At 43.5% G+C, this 14,625-nt stretch overlaps 1 protein-coding gene across 2 annotated transcripts in view; it reads left to right on the top strand.

The window, feature by feature from the left end:
* Positions 1-14,625, top strand: part of MPPED1 (metallophosphoesterase domain containing 1) — a 77,676-nt gene that overhangs the window by 32,850 nt on the left and 30,201 nt on the right. For both annotated transcript variants that reach the window (XM_054037821.1, XM_054037831.1), the window contains exon 4: positions 5,579-5,804. In XM_054037821.1, coding sequence (XP_053893796.1) covers positions 5,579-5,804 — 226 coding nt within the window. The remainder of the gene's footprint in view (positions 1-5,578; positions 5,805-14,625) is intronic.

The following is a 14,625-nucleotide window of genomic DNA, read 5'->3' on the forward strand; positions in this document are numbered from 1 at the left end:
GTAACAACATTGTGAAAAAAAAACAGCCAAAAATCAACTATTTTTTTTTACTGTTTTCTAAACAATGGCCCTCTTAATTTAAGTGAAAAGAGGGAGGGTTTGAAGTGGGTGGGGAGTGGGGGAGAAGCGTAGAGATACGCAGGGGAAATAGATTTAGCAAGTTCCAGCTAGGTATGGAATGAAAGAAAGAAAGCTGAGCTGCAAACTCATCAAAAACAGAGCTGTTAATTGAAAAGCTGACAGACCTGTAAATACAGCAGAGATTCTGGCCGCCACTATAATAAATGTAACTGTACGTTTAGAGTAATTTGCTAATTTGCCTAAGTAACACCCACAGACAGCAACATGACATAAATACATTAGCGGAAGCAACAACTATAACCAGCTCATACAGGTTCTTGGCTAGTAGATGGATGGATCAGATGAGCTGGAAAAGAGTTAGAAAATAGAATAGAAATGGAATTGCTAAAAAAACTATGGCATGCAATTTTCTTCAGTATTTGTCAAAGGCAATGGTATTGCTGTATCATACTTGTGAATGCCTAGACATACTGTAATACTTATGTTACATTATCAGCCTGTGTGTGTATGTGATATATGGACATGTGTTAGACATTCTGCAGAATGTTAAGCGCTTCAGAATTGGAAATAAAAATATTTTAATTTAAAAAAATGCTTAAAATAACTAATTGACTCTCCAGCATTCATCATCTAAATGTACCAGAAAATCATAAATCAGAAAAGTGTTTCTGCGAAGGAATCTGCCATTGGGGAATTGCATTTATGGTCCACAGGAAAGAATTGAATATTAGTATAATATTGGCATAAAAACAGAGTGCAAAACTTATTCTTAATGTTAGCTCAGCATTCCAAAAGGTACCAAAACCCAACATCCTGATATCCTATTTTTAAATTTGCCCAAGGAAACAGAGGTGATACTAAGTGTAAATGCTTTTTTTTTCCCTATTAAAAAAATCCTATTTATAGGAGAATGTATGAAGATTAACCAGGATTAAATATACATCTGTTCTGGGAGTGGGGGAAGAAATCATTTGACCAAAGAGTACTTTTATGATCATCAGCTTTCTTTCTCTTTAGGGTAAAAAAAAAAATGGTAATGGGCTATTGGCTCAGAGCAGAGGTTCAGTAGGAACATGCCATCAGTATGATGTGTAGCTGTGCTAGCTATGGGTGTTTGAACATGGTGAGCCTCCTCTGTATGTTTTCACTGCTATTTGCTGCACTAAGGAGCAAATTCTGCTCCCAGTACTGTGGTTATGTAAGGCTATGCTGCAGAACTGGTACAGCTCTGCTGTGCAGGCTTGAAGAGTTGGCACATAAGGTGCTCCTGCCAGGAGCTCCATGAAACCTAGCTCTGTGGACACCCAGCATATCACTCTGCAGTAAGGATGTAGCATCTCATAGGTGAGGGGATGATGGATCTGCCATTGGTCATCAGGTAGTGCACTGTTTCTGGCCATCTCTCCCCCCACACACACACACACACATGGGTCGGAGGCTGGTATTGCAGCCATGGAGCAGCTTCACTGTCAGTCTATGACCTGGAGGGGAAGAATCTTTCTATCCCTAATCTCTGAGGTGATGCTTTGTGTTCAGGAGTGGACTTGTGGTTGGTTAAGTGCTTGATTTCAGCCAGTGCATCCACCCAACTTCAGTGCCTGTGTAGATAGGGTAAGCGTATGGGATATGTTCTGCTGGGTACTCATGTATTCATTTGTGCTTACAGACCACTCAATATAGCATTTTTTTCTAGCACCTCTTTTGTGTTTTGCCAGCATCCTTATATTGCTGGCCAACAACACACATCCAACCCTGCAGTGGTGATGCATGGGGAGTGTATGCGGGGTCACGTGCCCCCCCAGATTTCTGCCAGGGTGGGACTTGGGCTGAACAAGACTGAGGGGGACGTGCCTGGGAAATGCACTAGCTTCTAGCGCTCCTGCTGGGCCCTACTAGGAGGCACCCAGAGCAGGGAAGAGAGATAGGGCTGGCAGCACAACTCCACCAGAGGGGGCACAGGCAAGCCCTCTGAGTCCTGTCCCTTCCTCTTGCCCACAGCCACAGTTACCTGCTTGGTGGTAGGTATCCAGAGCCCGCTCCGGCCTATGCCACGTCCGCAGTGGGGAGGCAATGGAAGAAGTGGGGAAGGAACTTTCTGAGGGGAGTGGGGGGAAGATGGTGCTGGCTTGGAGGGTGTGGGAGGCTCAGGGGCGTGGAAAAGGACCCAGAGGAAATGTGTGGGTCAGTCATGTGCCCCTCCCCCAAGCCTTTAAATTGTGCCCCCCCCCAATACACCATCAAGGGTTATGGGCCGTCTCTGAAACCCTGATAACTTTTCACCCCAGTCCTCCTCATTCTGCATATATCAAGTGCAATCTTGTGGTATCTTGTGGGGAGTTGATGCTGTAGCTTAGGGGTAGGCATCTTATGGCACACGTGCCAAAAGCGGCTCGCGAGCTGATTTAGGGACACTCACACTGCCTTGGTCCTGGCCACCAGTCCGGGGCGGGGGGGGGGGGGGGGTTCCTGCATTTTAATTTAATTTTAAATGAAGCTTCTTAAACGTTTTAAAAACCTTATTTACTTTACATACAATAGTTTAGTTATATATTATAGACTTATAGAAAGAGACCTTCTAAAAACTTTAAAATGTATTACTGGCACGCGAAACCTTAAATCAGAGTGAATAAATGAAGACTCGGCACACCACTTCTGAAAGGTTGCCGACCCCTGCTGTAGCTCATGGATCTCTACCACAAAACTCCCCTGAGTATCTGTTACATGTTCTAATACCAAGAAAGCATTTCAACACTTATTGTTCTGTGCTGATAAATGTTCAGAGGGCTTGACATGTCCTAAGTTGGTTTCTAGGAGTTGCCTGTGAAACTCCTAGACAAGTGCTATTGGGTGTGTCTGTCCATTTGGAACCTCAGGGATTAAGATGGTTGCAAGCCTACCTTACTAGAGGCCTATCCTATTCCTCTGTTGGGTTAATTTCAGCTATCTGTACTTGAAATTGTTCTCCTAATGCCCTGTGGGATATTGTCTAGGAGAGGAAATGTGGTAACTCTGCAGTGTTTGCTAAGAATATGGATGATGTTTGGTGTAATCTCTACCTGTGTTACATCAGACAGGGGCAATTTGATTTTATGACAACTGTTAGACTGTACATCCTGGGCTTTGGTAAGCCACACCTCTTTTCCCCATTTCCACACAGTCTGTATACAATCACCAGCCCTGTCTAACTGCCATTTCACTAGCTGTAAATCCCATGTGAGTGCATTTTATTCCTCGGTCCTACCCATGCCAACTTTTATGCCATTTTATATAGACATGGTGATCTGTATCACCCGTTACTCTTGCTCTGAATTGGGCTCAGAGTTATCAGTGAAGTTTTATATAATGTTACCTTGTGGTTTTTAATTAAGAAAAAAATCTGACTAGGTTTCTGTGGATTTAGGTAACTACCATGCATTTGCAATGAAGTCATTCCTCTCCCCCCCCCCCCCCCCCCCCGGCACAAACCACCATCACTAGTACAAAAGCAATGTTAGGTCCTGCCCATATTCTGTCTGGAAGCAGTCTTATTCAAAGTGTTTTCCTCTTCTTTATGTATCTTTTAGTCTCCTCTCTGTCCTCTGTAGACACATTCAAAGGTTTTTGTTAAGGTCCCTCAGGTGATCCCTGCTTTCAAGTACAGGGTCCAGCTGATAACCACGTGGAGTCAGGTAGGAATTTTTCTGTTGTAGTGAGGCTGCTCGGGAGTGTATGTGAGAGAGAGTTTGTGGGCAGAGGAATTAGGAGTTCTTGCCGTCCTGTGGTAATATGCTGTGAGGATCAATACTCAGAGCGAGTTGCTGAGTATAATATTGAACACTCTTCACTGTGTATGATGAGTTCACTGCTTTGACTGTTATCTTGTTAGTATTCTTCATTGCAAGCAGGGCCGGCTCTAGGCACCAGCAAACCAAGCACGTGCTTGGGGCAGTACATTTTCAGGGGCAACATTCTGGCCATATTTTTTTTTTTTTCGGGCAGCAAAAGTCTAGAGCCGGCCCTGGCGGCAGCAGCAGCGTGTCGTGTGCGGGGGTGCCCCGGGGCCGCTGCAGTTCCCGCCACGGGGCAGGTTCTGAGCAGAGGACACTCAGGCTGGGGGCCGCCCCGTGGGGCACACAGAGCTGCCTGCTGGTGGCCACCCCCCAGCGTCGCAGCCGGGGATGGGTGAAGCGTCCCGAGCCACCCAGGGACTGTGGCACGGTGGCCAGAAGCAGCAGCAGCAGGGCCATAGAGGGCGGGGCACTGCTGTGCGGGGCCCGCATCCCGCTCTCCAGGGCTCCACTCCCTCTGGGGCTACCCTGGCCCGGCTCCTCAGCCTCCTGCTGGGGCAGTCCCCCGGCTCTGCCTTCCCGGGTCCCGGCCGATCCTGGAGGCAGGAGCCCTGGCTGGAGGGACCCTGGGCTGAGGCATGGTCCGGGAGCCCCCCTGCTTACCCCAACCCTGCCAGCGCCGAACTGGTTGGAGGCGAGGGGGGAGCAGGTGGAGTCAGCACTGTTGGTGGGGAGCCCAGGGCTGGGGGTGGCAGGGTGTGTGGGTAGATTGGGGTCGGGTCATGGGAGAGCCCAGCACTGGGGCAGCAGGGGGTGCGGGTGGGTGGGGGAAGAGAGAGCCCAGGGCTGGGGCAGCAGGAGATGCAGGAGGGCACTGTGGGGGGTGGGTGAGAGCCCAGGGCTGGGGTGGGGGGGGCAGCCAAACACTTTTTTGCTTGGGACGGCAAAAAACCTAGAGCCGGCCTGATTGCAAGCACTCACAAAATTTTCCTAGTAGGCAGAAGTTTTCTATGCTACATTGATCTTGGCTTTTTGCAATTTTATTGTTGCAGCTTTGAGGGCAAGTGCCCCCCCTGTGGTTGTCTTAACCCCTTTCCCAAAACTTGGACACAGGTTTGAAAATGGGTAGGGCTAAAGGCTATGGGGGAAGGCAAATCAGGCACAGATACAAAGGATCCCAATAGGTAAGCCTGAGCCCTATCTTGGTTGAAGGTTTGGCTTCTGGATGGTGGCAAAGGAGGTCTGTTAGTCTGGCAGAAGCTTTGGACATGTAAGGCCTCTTTACTGTGAAATGATATTTAAGCACTAGCAGGTTGCAGGAAATTTAGAGGTGGTGTTTATTTTAATAAGGATTATGATCAGTGGCTTTTATACCCAAACACTTGTCTGAGAGTTTTACTGTCATCATGACAAGTGGCAGCTGTAACCAGTGGTAAGTAAATACCATGCAGAGGTGTGCATAATTTTTTAAAAAATATTAAATAGTTAAGGCAGAGTCATCACACTACCTCCATGTATATTGAGAGTCAAATTCTGCTATTGGAAAGGTGCATGTCACTACCATTGAAGTCAATGGTATTTATGTTCACACATCTCAGGGCAGAATTTGGTTGTTTCAAATGTGTAAGAATGTTGTGTGGTACTGTTTTGTGTTTCTTGTTTGTTTCTTTTATTCAGTTTTCAGAAACTGAAAGATAACTGAGGTTTGTTGTTGTTTTTCACTATTTTAGGTAGCCTGCCATATGAATACAAGATTGTGATAGCAGGAAATCATGAATTGACCTTTGACCAAGAGTTCATGGCAGACTTAATCAAGCAGGACTTTTACTATTTTCCTTCTGTGTCTAAGCTGAAACCAGAGAGCTATGAAAATGTGCAGTCTCTTCTAACAAATTGCATCTATCTTCAAGACTCTGAAGTGACGGTGAGGGGGTTCAGAATATATGGCTCTCCTTGGTAAGCAGCTCTTTAACACAAATAAATAAAATTATAGCATTGATTACTACCACACTAGCCATTTCACGCCCTTCAGTCATATTTGGATTAGTGTGTGAATAAAAGAGTAATATTCAGTTTTATAAACTTTTATTTTGTTGTAGCTCATCTTTCCTTTGGCAAAATATCTGACTATCAGAGTATGTGGATCATTGAGACAAAGATAAGATAATGTATCCTTTAGACACTCATTCAAGAGCCAGCCATTTAAATATTCCATGTAGCTTTAACTTGGTATGTGGAAAGGATATACAATTTAACAAGTTTACATTATTACAGTTTAATTTGAGTGCATTGCAAATATGTCTTTTGAGTTTGTCCTTTGATATTGAAAGCTCACTATTTTAGATATATTATTCAGTGAAGAGAAAATATATTATTTCTCTCTCTCTCTCTCTCTCTCTTAGTTTAGTATAAGCTGCTATCCCTCAGAATGTTATTTTCTTTTATATATTAATACCCTTCATCAAGATGCAGTTTAGTTTCTGGAATAATGTTGGCTTTTATAGTAACCAACCAGTGGCTAACCAGTACTTCACAGTTTTCCCTCTGCTGTACTCTGAGGCCACTTGGAACTTTTTTGTGATAACAAGGAGAAAACTCTGGCTTCCAAAGGACTGGGCCTTACCACTTCATCTAAAGAAGAAATTCTCCATTGGGTTGCAGACTGAATTACCCCTCTACAGGGGGTTCCTCTAGGTCTCATTGGTGGATATGTAAAATGAAGTTTACACTTCTGTTACTGAAGTTGTAAATCTGGTACGTTTCATGAACACTGTATGCATATTTAAAGGAAATTAATATTCTGTTTTAAAAGGTAGGTTTTCAGGGAATCTGTTTTTCTTCCTTTTGAAATCACATCAGGCTGGAATGTAGCAAACAAGTTGTCAGACCTGATGCATATACCCAGTGTGAATTCTCACAGTGTGAATAAACTGTGAAATCTATTGGAAACTTTTTTTTAATGAAAATTGGCATTTTCCCATTTAGTTGCTTTAGCTGGGTGTTAATTTTTCCCAAGCTTATTATTCTACATTTATCTATATTAAAATCTCATCCCACTTAAATACGCCCATCTCTCTCAGCTTTCCAGATATTTCTTTATTTTCAACCTACCCACCTGCTGCTTAACTTAATCCTGTGTTTGAACTTCCTGTACCTATGAAAATCTGTGAAAGCCTCCTGGGGACATCTTTGCTTCCCCACTAACATGAAATGTTATGGTTAAATTAAATTTATTGTTTTCACTTGTCCACTAACCCTGTAATTTTGCTCAAGTTCTGTGGGCTATCAGGTTTGTCTGGCTTGACCTGTTCTTTGCGAATCTGTGGTGCTTCCCATTCATTCTGTTACTCTCTTCTAAGTGCTTATGTACTAATTTATTCGAAAGAGTTCTGAACTATAGTGTTAGAACTGGATCAAAACCTCCTCACTGTTTGACAGTGTTGAGATCCAAGGAGTTGGTTCAGCTAAAGGATAAGCTGGAAAAATGTAACTGAAGGTCTGTGCTGCCTTATACAAAAGGTCAGAGTTTCCTGATGGTGGAAGCTAGGTTACAGGGGAGCAAAGTGACCACAACCTCATTCTTGGGGACATGACAAAAATTCAGTGCAACAGAGCATCAACAATTGGTGTTGCTGCCCAAAACGGGGCATAGCCCATGTGCGTAGGAGTCCTCCGATTCAATACCTGTCTGGAGACCAGTGGTGCAAATAGCTTTTAACTTTTACCAGTACGGTACCGACTCCCCAACCCTGACCCTCCTCATAAAAAAATGTTCCGTGACTAGAGCCCTGTGTGGATACAAATTTATATCCATGGATGCGGATAGCCGTGGATCCACTGAACCGCAGGGCTCTCCCAAGAACTGCAGCAGTGATAGGAGCTGAATGTGGGGCTGCCGCTCCTAGAAGCCAGTGCCCTGTGCCGGCAGTTCCTCTGGCACAGCTGTACCGCCCCCAGCCTTGTCCTCCAGTGAGGCTGTACAGACCCCAGACAGGAGACACAACTGCCTAGAAGTGATGAATAATTTAATGAGTAATAATTATGAATGTTAAATTCAAAGTTTACTAACGTTTATTCCTATTTTTAAACTTTATGCCTTCTGACATGGAACCTTTGTCACAGCCTTTCTGGGAAATTAATCTCAGTGCCTTTATACACAATAGTAATGATAATCTCAAAAGAATGACAGGCGGTTAGTGAAAACTTTCCTTGGATTTTTTTTCTTGCTTTGCACCACAATACTCTATGTTCCTGATCATCCCTAAGACCTCATTGATACCTTAAAATAGTTCCTAAAACTTTCCTGCAGAGCTCAACAAGAAAGCTGAGTTTCTTGTAGTTTCTTGCTGAGTCTCCTAACACACTTTCTTTCAATAATGCCAGATCTTGAGATTATGTATATAAATTAGCTTTTAAAATGGTTTGGTTATATCTCTCCCAATTAATGTTCCCATGTGCTGGTTACGGATATATGTTGTCTAATTCTGAGCCCTTTTAATTTTAAAAACCCTTACGAGAAATCTTTATCAGTTATTATTCTGAATATAGTTACTCATTTTTCATTCCACTTAATCTGATTGAAGGAGGCATTGCCTAGTGGTTAGAAGTGGGACTGAGTGTCAGTACTTTCATGGGTTTCTGTTCTTGGCTCTATCACTGACGCTGTGCCTCCATTAGAACTACTCTCTTGTGAAGTAACTCCCTGCTCTCCATGTGTCTGTATATAATGCCTGCATCTGTAGCTTTCACTCTATGCATCCGAAGAAGTGAGGTTTTTACTCACGAAAGCTTATGCCCAAATAAATCTGTTAGTCTTTAAGGTGCCACCAGACTCTTTGTTGTTTCTAAAAATGAGTATAAATCACAGCGACCATACATCTCTGAGGTAGGTGAGGCTAATTCATGTTTGCAAAGTACTTTGAGAACCTCAGATGTAAGGTGCTAGAGAAATGAAATTTTTGTTATTGTTTACATTATACAGATCCTCAACTGTACAAATTGAAGTTGATGTTATTTTAGTTACACAGTAAAGCGTGAAAGCTGGATTGGTTTGTTTATCTTGTCTCCCAAAGCCTTTCAACCGGTACCACTTGTGGGTGGTTAATATTTTTAGTTGCACTTGTGTACTAACATCATCTGACTTCCAATATAATCTAAAAGACAATCATTTTGTCTAATTATAAAGAAAATAAAACACTATCCTGCTCTCCTCGAAATTAGTGACAAAACTCCCTTGCACCAATGACTTCAAAGTGCAAGATTGGTTTTTTTGCAGGCAGTTTTATTTCTCAAACATACGCAAAAACCTGTCCAACAAAGTTCCTCAGCCCACTGTGGGCTGTAGCTCCCTGATGATTTTTCCCTTTACCTCTCTCAATTTCCCATGTTTCAGGGCCCATGACAGGGTTCTCCCCATCTCTGTTAATTGAGCCTATCCTCCCAGGGCTCCCTCCCCCCCCCCCCACTGCCTCTTCTCCCAGGGCACTCTGCCAGCCACTCTCAGGGAATTTCCTGCTGTTCCTGTTCCCACTTCCCCAGCCTCCTGGCTTCTGGCCTGTCTCCACAGTGCCAGCGAGCAGAAAACAAGAGCTCCAGGTCGTATCTCTCTGCCCCTTTCCTGACTTCATCTCAGGCCTGACTCACCTATGCTCCCCCCCAGGGCCCAGGTGCCTTCTCTTATATGTGGGGGTCAGCTGACCAGTCCTAGATGCACTGGCCTCTTCCCTCTTAAAGGGCTTGTGCCACCCCGTGACACTTACACTAAAAGAATATTGTTAATTGTGCAAAGGCAAGTGCTCAAATATTAAATTCCAGAATTAAGGTTGCCTGAGCAACCTGTATTCAACCCTTTGTGCATATGCATTATGTACTCCTGGGGGAATTTTGCCCCACTGCAAATGCACAGAATTAATGTCTCACACAGTTTTTTTCTCTGCAGAAAATACATTCTTCCAGAGAGATGCTGCAGTTATGCCTTTTGCCCAACAGGGGCTGCCGACTCATTGGCAGTAGTAGCCAGCGGTCAGCTGTGTTACTCACAGCGCCCTGCCTGTGGGGCCAAGTTAAGAGGCACGGGATGGGGAGGGACAGACAAAGCAGGTCACATGGGACTGCTGGGGGTGTCACAGACTGAGGTTCAGAAGAGCAGAAGAGCTAGAAGAGCTGGGGGACAGACTGGGGCAGGGGCTGAATGGGAATAGGGGTGCAGGGCCATGTGGTGACAGGGGGCAGGAGGGAGCTGAATGGGGTGCAGGGATACATGGATATTGAGAGGGTGCAGGGCTACCTGGGGATAGGGGGTGGCTGAGTGGGGGGTGCAGGGACACATGGGGACATGGGTAGATGTGCCTGACTGAATGGGAGAGGCTAGGGGTCAGCCAGGATCTGCACAGGGGAGGCTCCCCAACTCCCTAACAGTCCCTGTTCCATATTTCTCCCATGCTCCCAGGCTCCTTTCCAGCAATTATTTCCTGCTCCCTTGGCTCCTCCATTACCCCTGACTCCCCCAAGCCTTTGCATTGCTTCTGAGGGGTGTGGGAAATAAGTTGCTGGTAGGGCTGTCAAGCAATTAAACAGATTAATTGTGATTAATCGTGATTAATTGTGCTGTTAAACAATAACAGAATACTAATTATTTAAATATTTTTGGATGTTTTCTACATTTTCAAATATATTGTATTCTGTAATTGAAATAAAAGTGTACAGTGCTCACTTGATATTTATTTTTTATTACAAATACTTGCACTGTAAAAAACAAAAGAGATTGCATGACAATACTTGTATTAGAAGAATTGAAAAATACTATCTCTTTATCATGAAAGTTGAGCTTACAAATGTAGAATTATGTACAAAAAATTGTTTTATTTTTGATTGCAGCTATATAAAACTTTAGAGCTTACAAGTCCACTCCGTCCTCCTTCAGCCAATCACTCAGAGAAACAAATTTGATTACAATTTACAGGGGATAATGCTGCCCGTTTGTTGTTTACAATGTCACCTGAAAGTGAGAACAGGTGTTCACATGGCTCTGTTGTAGCTGGCGTTGCAAGATATTTACGTGCCAGATGTGCTAAAGATTCATATGTCCCTTCATGCTTCAACCACCATTGCAGAAGATATGTGTCCATGCTGATGACGGGTTCTGCTTGATAACAATCCAAAGCAGAGCGGACCAACACATGTTCATTTTCATCATGTGAATCAGATGCCACCAGCAGAAGGTTGATTTTCTTTTTTGGTGGTTCAGGTTCTGTAGTTTCCGCATCTGAGTGTTGCTCTTTTAAGACTTTCTAGAGCATGCTCTACACCTCATCCCTCTCAGATTTTGGATGACACTTCAGATTCTTAAACCTTGGATTGAGTGCTGTAGCTATTTTTAGAAATCTCACATTGGTACCTTCTTTGCATTTTGTCAAATCTGCTGTGAAAGTGTTCTTAAAATGAACAACATGTGCTGGGTCATCATTCAAGACTGCTATAACATGAAATATATTGCAGAGTGCAGGTAAAACAGAGCACAAATTTAATGAATGCATTATTTTTTTAATGAGCATCATCAGCATGGAAGCATGTCCTCTAGAATGGTGGCCAAAGCATGAAGGGGCATATCAATGTTTAGCATATCTGGCACTTAAATACCTTGCAACACTGGCTACAAAAGTGCCATGCAAAGTCCTGTTCTCACTTTCAGGTGACATTGGAAATAAGATGCAGGCAGAAATATCTCCCATAAAAGTAAACAAACTTGTTTGTCTTACTGATTGGCTGAACAAGAAGTAGGACTGAGTGGACTTATAGGCTCTAAAGTTTTACATTGTTTTGTTTTTGAGTGCAGTTATGCAACAAAAAAAATCTACATTTGTAAGTTACACTTTCATGATAAAGAGATTGCACTTCAGTACTTGTATGAGGTGAATTGAAAAATACTATTTTGTTTATCATTTTTACAGTGCAAATATTTGTAATAAAAAATAATATAAAGTGAGCACTTTACATCCAAAAATACGTAATAAATTTCATTTGGTATTCTATTGTTTAAGAATGCAATTAACCGCGATTAATTTTTTTAATTGCGATTAATTTTTTTTAGCTAATCGTGTGAGTTAACTGTGATTAATTGACAGCCCTAGTTTCTGGTATTGTAGTTTAAATGAATTATTACTCAAAGTTCTGTATTAATATGCCAAGGAAGGAAGCTATTTGTCAAAAAACATTTCCTGAATCTTTTTTGTTGTCTGTATTGTTACAGACATACTTACTGATAGGTATTTTGAAATAAATTGCCAAAATAATTGAAACTGGCATGATTATATTGTGTTATTTTGACAAAAAATATGCAGAAAATTTAGAGAATTTTAAAATATTGTGCGCAGAATTTGTAATTTTTTGGCACAGAATTCCCCCAGGAATAATTATGATACTATGTTTAATTAGATGATCACATACTATTTTTTTCTAGAGAGCCTCCGCTTCATTCAGTGCACAGGATAGATGATGTTCACTGAGTGGAGTAGCTGTTCAGTATTTCTTTATGTCCTCATCATTCCTGAGATTTGTGGCCACTGTCTTATTTACTACATACCAAACAAACTCAACACTGAATACAGAATTAATTGCCTCATGGGTGTTTCTATGGCATTTGTCGCCATAGCATCTGAGTGTTTCAGAAACGTCAATGAATTTCTCTTCACAGTGCCTTATATTATCCCCATTTTTTAGATGAGGAAATCTGAGAGAAATTAAAGCCAAATTTTTCAAAAATGTCCAATAATTTCTGGTTCCTCAGTGATGAGGCACCCAACTTGAGACACTTAGGGTCTGATTGTCCTGTGGCACCTTTAAGACTAACAGAAGTATTGGAGCATAAGCTTTCGTGGGTGAATGCCCACGAAAGCTTATGCTCCAATACTTCTGTTAGTCTTAAAGGTGCCACAGGACCCTCTGTTGGTTTTTACAGATTCAGACTAACACAGCTACTCCTCTGATACTTAGGGTCTGATTGTTCAGAATGCCTGTTTTTTTTTTTACATGAACAAAGCAGTTTTACAGACATTATTTAATCCTCAGAATACCCTTGAGAGGTTGGTGTGTATGTACTATGTCCTTTTTACAGCAGTGGGAAACTGATTGTGCTGGGCTGGCATAACGGGGAGCGGAGGCCTCCACTTGCATGGCCACTTTGTCAGTATCATCCTCTTCCCCGATGTGATTCTTAAGTGGTGAGGAGGGCCTTGCACTGGGTCTCATATCAGGAAAATGTTGCCCTTACTGTGCTTACTTGGATTAATTGCCTTGTCTCTGTGACAGAAGCACCATGTGGAAATAAACAGGTCCATTGGCACCCAGAGGTTTTCAACATGTTTTATCAACATGAACAAATCTTGCTTGATCTACCCTTGCATGTGTGATCTTGCTGCTTCTCTACTGTACAGGATTCCAATGGTATGAGAGTAAAATGTGTTCTGAGCTAAATAGACCACAAATAAGGCTATGACTTAGTCACGGGTATTTTTAGTAAAAGTCATGGACAAGTCATGGGCAATAAACAAAAATTCACGGCCGTGACCTGTCCATGACTTATACCAAAAATACCTGATTAAATCTTGGGGGTGGGAGGCTGGAGGGCCATGGAGGGGCTGCTGCTGAGGGAGGCTGATCCAAGGGGGCCACTGTTGGGGGTGGGATGTCCGGGGCCAGCGGCACCAGCTGCCTGGTCCTGTGGACCGGGGCTTCTCTGGCTGGCTGGGGACCGCTGCCCAGGGCCGCTGCCCATGGCTACTCCAGCTGGGGACCACTGCCTGGGGCCGCAGACTGGTGCTGCTCCAGCCACCCCGGAACCATCGCTGTGGGCCGCTGGTACAGTGGTTGATGTGGCTGTCCCCACGGCTGCTGCAAACATGGCTGGCGTGGCTGTCCTGGGGGCCACCTGAGCAGCTGGCCCTGGAGCCAGCTGCTGGGGCAGCTGTGAGGTCAGCTACCCTGGCCCCTGCAGAAGTCACGGAAAGTTATGGAATCCGTGACTTCCGTGGCCTCCATGACAGATACGGAGCCCTAACTGTAAATAAAGTTTCCTGTCTTTATAAGAGATTTCCTCTCTCTTTGGTGCCATCCCTTCCCTTAAAAGTGTGCCTATCCCTTGCAGAATACTTGTAATTTAGTTTAAAGGTGCTTTTGTGGATTATATAGTGGTTTTTCCTTGAGAACACAATGGATGAGCACACCAGTCTCTGTTCATGTATTGTATAATTAGCGGGTGAGTAGCAGCAGGCTGGAGATTCCCTGAATCAGTAATAATAGAATCAAAGATTCATAGACATGTAGGGCTTGAAGGGACTCAGGAGGTCCTCTAGTCCTTCCTCACCGTGCTGAGGCAGGATTTCAGTATGCTAAAGGACCTCTTCTAGCCCTCTCTCTCTTTCTCTCTGTCTCTCTTGCTCTTTCTCAAATCAGAATCCATTTGTAGATGAGAAGAGTTATGCCCAGGCCCTCACTATTTCCACTACCCTGCCATTGCCACAATGCGGTGGTATAAAGCTTCCCCTAGACAAAAGCAACACTGTTGGGGTTTGTGTGCAGTCTAAGCGCAAGTTTCCCTCCTTTGGAAAACATAGGATTTGACACACGTATCAGACTATTCATCACTGAGATCCCACCTTTGGCAATACTTGATCCATCAGAAGATGAGAACTGTCAAACAACAAGAACAACCCATAAACTACCAGCCAACAATACCACAATCACTAAAACCTCATAATGTCCCAGACCAATTGTGCAATGC

This window comes from Malaclemys terrapin, chromosome 1 (assembly GCF_027887155.1).
Source record: "Malaclemys terrapin pileata isolate rMalTer1 chromosome 1, rMalTer1.hap1, whole genome shotgun sequence".
In the NCBI taxonomy this organism is placed as follows: domain Eukaryota; kingdom Metazoa; phylum Chordata; order Testudines; family Emydidae; genus Malaclemys; species Malaclemys terrapin.